Here is a 7,221-nt window from a genome sequence, read left to right as displayed (position 1 = left end):
TACAGTGCAGGCTGGACACGACACTTTCTTTTATACCACAAACCACAGCAGTATAACCGGCAGCCAGAAGCGCAGCGCTCACTATTGTGTTAGCGCCGGCGGCGGAAGGACTTATCTCATCGCGACGTTAAAGAGTCCTTCTTTGTTCAGTTCTGGTTGTGGTCCACAGGAAGCGGTGTTCTTCCGCGCTCGCGGCGCAGTCCCCGCCCATTCGCGGCTCTGGAGAGCTGCCATTCGGCACCGGAGTGTCTCCGCGCTCCCATAATGCACCAGCAGTCCGCGGGAAACCAAAATGGCGAAGGGCTGTAGGGAAGTAGGCTGTGTTTGAGGCCAGTGTAAGAACGCTCACTCTACCCCCGACCCTGTCCTTAGGACTTCGTTTTGTGCGTGTGTATGTGCAGGGTGCCCGGTGGGGCAGGTGCCCAGTAAGTGCTCGAACTCTCAGCGGAAGCGCCCACGGGGACGTGATTGGTTGTTTTTTCCTGTATGAAGCGGTTGGCACCACTGAAGTGACCGAATGAGGTGAGAGACCTTGGCCTGGGAACCGACTCTTCCGGGGGAGGTGGGGGGTGGGGTGGGGAGGAGGAAGAAAGAAAGCAAGTATAAAAGAGAAAGATGGAGGCTTGAGGTGGGGGTGGGGGTTCTGGTTCCAGTGTGTGTTGTGTGGGTGCCCTGCGTTTATGTGTGTATTGAAAAGGATAGAAAGGAGTAGTCCATTGGGTGTTGCAGAAAATAGGGACTAAAGGAACCGTAGGGCTTTAGGGAAGTCGGTTGGAGGAACAAGATGAAACAGTGAGGCGGGGAAGATGTGTTTGGAGGGACAGGAAGGAACCTGGGGGCGGGAGACGGTTGGAGGGGCAGGATGAACCTGGTGACTAGGGGGTGGGGAACGGAGGGGAGGAGCCGTTAGGAAATGGGGACTGAGGGAGTTGTGGGGAGCAAAGTGAAGGGACTCTCTGGGCCCACGGGAGCTCAAAGGGAAATAGCTTGGACTTGGAGGGTGGTGGGATTGTATGAAATGGAAGTATGGGGGTAGAGTAGAAGGGTAGGAATACTAGAATAAGGGGGATACTGAAATGAAGTCTGGCAGCAAACGCTGAAAGCTTCAAGGGACGTGTGAGGAAAAGTGAGATGGGGGAGGAGGCACCTCATATTTGCAGCAAACCGAAAACCAGAGGCAATTCTTAAGTTTAACTTGTCCTTGCTCAGATGTAGATTTGTATTGTAGGGTTCATTTTTTATAATTGAAGTAATTACGGTTTAAGGGTTTTTCATTAATTTGCCAGGATTACTTAATATAATTTGGTAATGCCAGAACTCTTTAACTCTGCGTTTTACAATCTGGTGTCCTTGGTTGCTAGCATTTTTCTTTGGAAGGAAATAGAGGGACAGATGGATTTATCAGGGTGATTTGACTTAGAGTGAGGGTTCATAAACAATGGGAAAAGGGATATGGAATGTTAGCCCATTCTTTAAGACCTCTAATTTGGATGAAAGATAGAACCTATTTAAGACTAATGTGAATGTGAAAGCTTAGGCCTGATTAATATGAGAGCACCATGAGGTCAATACTGAACAAGAAATAATGTGACTAGTGCCTGATTTAATTAGACTCCTGATAGTCGGTAGCTCTAACTTTCTCCTTCAGATTGATTCCATGTGACTCTTCCATATACCTTTCCTATAGGCTGGTTTCAATTTCCATGTATCATTCTCTCCAGAACTCCTTTTTCGGACAATGAATTGCAAATAAGTGAAATTTCAAAGTATTTTATGTGGCTAAAGTAAAATGTACTTACATTAAGTGACCTATTCAAAGGTTTAAAGATGCTTTACATGGTGTCATTTTGAGGGACAGTTTTAGGCACTCAGGAGTTTTGGCATGGAGAGATTGATTTAAATTTCTCAACATAATATATTTTCATTTTGGAATGTTCATACTCTTAAGCATTTGCTTTGATAGCTTGAGTGGGAACACAAGGTGAGATTTTTTGTTTTTGATTGTTAATATACTAAATATAAAAATTCTGTTTGAATTCTAATTTTTATTTGCACACCTTCAGTTTTTTTAAGTGCTAAAAATATTCTAAGATATTTGAATTAGGAGTGCACCTGTTTCCTGATACTGCATATTTATCTTAATGAACATTAACGGAAATCTATACCTATCAGGATGAAATACACAATTTTAGAACTAGAAATATATACTATCTGGTTAAACTTCTGAAACTAGAAATATATACTATCTGGTTAAACTTAGTAATGAAATAATTTACTTAACAATTCTTTTAAATATTCCTATTGCTTCATTGCTCAGTTAAGATAAGGATTTTTGTTCCATATATTTTGCTATAAACTCTTTGATATCATGAATTACAAAATACATCTTTTCATTAGATAGTTACAGGATAATTTGCTCTTCTTATTTCAACATAATTTTTACAGCTGACTCTGGAAAACTGGCAGCATATTGATTTTTAACAGATGGGAAAACTTTACCTTTGAGGAGTTGCCATAGCCAGCATCTGTAGTTTAGTGCTTCTGAAAGTGAAATTTAACTGCTATTCTAGTCTAAATTTACATGAATAATATTCGTTGGTTGGCATTTTTATGTGTCTTGTTTTCTCTGTTGCAATAAAATACTGTACAGCAGCCTTAAATTGCAAAGCTTCCCAGTGGTGGTTTTTTATGTATTATGGTAGTAGAGCGTCCTATAGAACTTTCTGCATTGGTGGTGGTGGTGATAGATGTCAGCTCTATTCAGTATGGTAGCCAATAACCACGTGGCTATTGAACACTAGAACTGTAATAACTGGGACTGAGAACTGAATTTATGATTTAATTCATTAAAACTAAAATTTAAATGACCATATGTAGTTATTTGCTGTTATATGGGATCATACAGTAGGAGGGGTTATTGAATCAATTTACAAATTGTTACATCCAGAGAAATCCAAGGGTAAGAAACTTAAGACTGAAGAAGATTCAAACTCTTTGTACATTTAAAAAAAAAAAATTAGTTAGTATAGGCCAGAGGTGCAGGCGCTGTGAGAGGATTCATCAGAGACAGAGTGGAGAGCAGAACAGGCAAATCTACTGAAATACACTGCTGAGGGGAGCAGCAGGACAGGAGAGGTCTGCTGTGCCATGTGGGTCAGCTCTCTGGCTGGGGTTTGAGCTCCTGCTGAAGTGGCTGCAGTTAGCTTGTTAGTGCTGTGCTTTAACCCCTTGCACCACCAGGAAGGGCTCTCTTAATACATTTTTAAGATGAAGTATTGTTCATATTTGCTAGACACTGTATCTCTGTCATACCTCTGTACTTATATAACATTATAAAAGATAAGTTTAGCAACTTTTCTGACCTTTTTTTGGATATAAGATTTTGTTTCCTGTATCAAAAAGCAACAAAAATGGACAGTAAGAAACCTAATTTACTTTGTAACTTCAAAGCATCTTTATTTATTTATTTATTTTTTAAAGATTTATTTATTTGTGCATACAGAACTGGGGTACAGGCCAGAGGCTCAGGGGTGGTGAGAGGCTTCACCAGAGACAGAGTGGGGAACAGAACAGGCAGATCTACGAAGTACACTGCTGAGGGGAGCAGCAGGCGGGTCAGGAGAGGTCTGCCACACCATGTGGTCACCTCCGGGGCAGGCGGGAATTGAACTCATGCGGAAGCTGCTTTAGATTCTCAGTGCTGTGTGTTTTAACCCGCAGCGCCACCAGGGAGGGCTGAAAGCATCTTTATTTTTATAAAATCAGTTTTAAAAAACTTATTAGGGAAAACATACAAGGTGAAACTAGTAGTATAATGAACTTTATCTTATACCTGTGCTGCTTTCATTTCTCCTTCAATGCTACATTTCACTTTATTTCTTTGAGGTAAAATTTACATATATTAAGATTTCTTTGAAGTAAATTCACATTAAAATTCACTGTGTAATTGTGGTTTTATCTTGTGAAATATAATTCACAAGTCGTGTATATACATATATATATGCACACATTCACATCTTCCTATACTTATAAGGTGTACGATTGAGTGACGTTTTATAGAATCAAAGTTGTGCATCTACCATCATCACTTTTAGAACATTTTAATCATTCCAAGATTAAAAGCCTGTATTCATTAGTATTGATTCCCATTCTTTCCCTTCTGTCTTCTAGGCCCTATTACTAGGCCACCTACGAATCTACTTTGGGTGTTTCTATTTTGCCTGTCCTGGGCATTTCATATAAGTGGTACCATGTGCTATATGGCCTTTTGTCTGTGGCTTTTCGTTTAGCATGTTTTTTCTGTATTGTATAGCTTTTTATGACCCCCAAAATTTTATTCTTTGGATATGCTACATTTTGTCTATCCACTCATCAATTGATGGACATTTTTTTTTCCACTTTCTGGCTATCATAAATAATGGTACTATGAATATTCATGCAGTTCTTTGTGGGCAGGTGTTTCCATTTCTCTTGAGTACATATCTAGGAGTGGAATTGCTAGGTCAGATGATAACTCTGTGTTTAATATTTTGAGGAACTGCCAAGCTGTTTTAATCTCGAGTTTGCCAGTACTTGTTGGCTCCGTCTTTGATTATAATCATCCTAGTAGTTATGCAGTAGTTTCCATCTGATTGTGGTTTTGATTTACATTTTCCTATTGGCTAATAATGCTGAGCTTTTCTATGTGATTATTGTAATTTTGTACCTTTTTTGGAGAACTGTCCATTAGGTTCCTTGTCCATTTAAAAACTGGAATATCTTTTTATTGATTAGTTGTAAGTGTTCTTTTAATATTTTGGATATAAGACTTATAAGATATATGATTTGCAGGTACTTTCTCTCATGGTTTTGTGTTGTCTCTTGATGGTGTCCTTTGAATCACAAGAATTTGATTCATTCCAGTAGTTTTTGTGTGTGTGTGACTCTTAATCACTTTTTGAGTTTTTTTTTTTTTTAAAGATTTATCCATTTATTCATATAGAACTGGGGTACAGGCCAGAGATGCGGAGGGTGAGAGGATTCACTAGAGACAGAGTGGGGAGCAGAACAGGCAGATCGACGAAGTACACTGCTAAGGGGAGCAGTGGGCGGGTCAGGAGGGGTCTGCCGCACCATGTGGATCTCCTCAGGGCAGGCGGGGATCGAACTCATGCGGAAGTGGCTTAAGCTTCTCAGTGCTGTGCTTTAACCTGCTGCGCCACCAGGGAGGGCCACTTTTTGAGTTTTATGGCACAGTTTTACTTCAACAGTCAATTTTTATGCCATCAATAAGTATTATTGACAGTATTTTTTTAAAACAGTACTTGTGTATTTATGTATACAGAATTGGGGTACAGGCCAGAGGTACAGGGGCAGTGAGAGTATTCACCAGAGACAGAGTGGGGAACAGGAAAAAAAGGCAGATCTGAAATACACTGCTGAGGGGAGCAGTGGGTGAGACAGGAGGGTCTGCTGTGCCATGTGGGTCATCTCCAGGGCGGCGATCAAACTCATGCTGAAGCGGCTGTGGCTAGCTTGCGGTGTTGTGTCCCTTGGTGCCACCAGGGAGGGCCCTGCTGACAATATTTCTAAAATGAATTTATGTTAAGAATTAAAATAATTGCATAGAAGTTGTTGCTGAGCTCTAATGCAGGTTTATAATTAAAAGAAACATCTTTACTCTTGAGTCTCACTTTGGGAACCAGCTGAATATATATGATTTATTGTGTGCCCCATCTCTTCCCACAACCATTTGCTTTCTGGAGAGAGAAAAGATGCCTCTGTTTCCTCTACTTAGTGGCTGCTGACATCTACCCAATCCATTGTTTTCCTCCCAGCTATGCAAGGTAGTGAAGTTTATTGTAAATTATTAATGAAAAATAGCTTATTGGAGTAAAATGGTTATATTAAAGAGAAACAATCATAATTGGTCTGTAAGGAATCTACCTTTAGATTTTTTTTTAATCTTTTAAATCAAGGTATAATTGATATTATTTCAGGTATACAGCCTAATAATTTGATAGTTGCATATATTGTGAAATGATCACAGTTAAGTGTAGTTAATTTCTGTCACAGATGCACATTTTTTTCTTGTGATGAAAACTTTCAAGATTCTTACACAATTCTGGAGCCTCCCTGGTGATGCAGGGGGTTAATTCTCAGCATTATGAAAGTATCAGCAGCCACTGCAGCTATGCAAAATGACTTCACATCCTCTGTTCATTTTTTTATGTATACACGTTTAGACAGAGAAAAAAACAAGTGCAGAATATTAAGCAGTGATTCTAGATAAATGAAATATAAAATATTTAATATTATAAAATATCACAGTTTTCAAAAATTAAGATTTAGGTGTAAAGTAGAGGCTATAATAGGTGCTTCGAAGAATGTTGGAGGTTGCACATACTTTGACACAGTTACTTAGAAGGATCAGCTAAGTAAAGAATGGGAATAGAGCCTTCCCAAGGGGTTAAGTCTCAGCTTTATGAAGCAGTCTGCAGCCACTGCAGCACAAGTTTGATCCCCTACCCACCAAATGTGGGAGATAATAGACATCTCTGGTTAGACCTTTCCTGTCTCACCTGCTGCTCCCCTGAGCAGTGTGTTTCAATAGATCTGCCTATTTTCCCCACTCTATCTCTGGTGAATCTTCTCACTTCCTCCTCCCCACACCTTTGGCTCACACTGCAGCTCTTGTATGCATAAATAAATAAATCTTCCCCTCCCCCCCTTTTCAATAGTTTATTTTTCCATCGTTTTGTGCATTTTTCCATCTCAGTTGTAATCCCCTTGGGCTTCCCATCACCAAATCACCCTTGTGCCATCACCAAAGTCCAGTGCATTTCGTTCCCCCCACTGTTTTTGATCTCATTCTCCACTCTACCCCCATAAAATGTCTGTGGTATAACTGTTCATTATCATTATTATTATTATTTTCTCACCTTGTCCATTATACTCCTGCTATGAGTGAAACCATCCGGTATTTTTCCTTTTCTTTCTGGCTTATTTCACTAAGCATGTTCTTTTCCAGCTCCATCCATGTTGCTGCAAAAGGCATGTGTTTCTTTTCTTTGGTTGCTGAGTAATATCCCATTGTGTATATGTACCACATCTTTTTTTTTTAATTTTATAACAGTTTATTTATTTTTATTATTTATTCATTTTTAAAGATTTATTTATTTGTGCATACAGAACTGGGGTACAGGCCAGAGGCTCAGGGGCGGTGAGAGGCTTCACCAGAGA

General features: G+C 39.7%; 1 protein-coding gene across 1 annotated transcript in view; it reads left to right on the top strand.

Annotated features, from left to right (window-relative positions):
- The first annotated feature begins 226 nt into the window (after nucleotides 1–226).
- Nucleotides 227–7,221, top strand: part of MTF2 (metal response element binding transcription factor 2) — a 47,965-nt gene continuing 40,970 nt past the window's right edge. Inside the window, exon 1 of the mRNA XM_004689773.1 lies at nucleotides 227–522. Coding sequence (XP_004689830.1) covers nucleotides 518–522 — 5 coding nt within the window. The 5' untranslated portion in view covers nucleotides 227–517. The remainder of the gene's footprint in view (nucleotides 523–7,221) is intronic.

The sequence above is a fragment of the Condylura cristata genome, unplaced genomic scaffold (genome assembly GCF_000260355.1).
Source record: "Condylura cristata isolate star-nosed mole 26May11 unplaced genomic scaffold, ConCri1.0 scaffold00026, whole genome shotgun sequence".
In the NCBI taxonomy this organism is placed as follows: Eukaryota; Metazoa; Chordata; class Mammalia; order Eulipotyphla; family Talpidae; genus Condylura; species Condylura cristata.
Note: the sequence above shows the minus strand (reverse complement) of the source record. Positions and strands in the feature narration are given on the sequence as shown.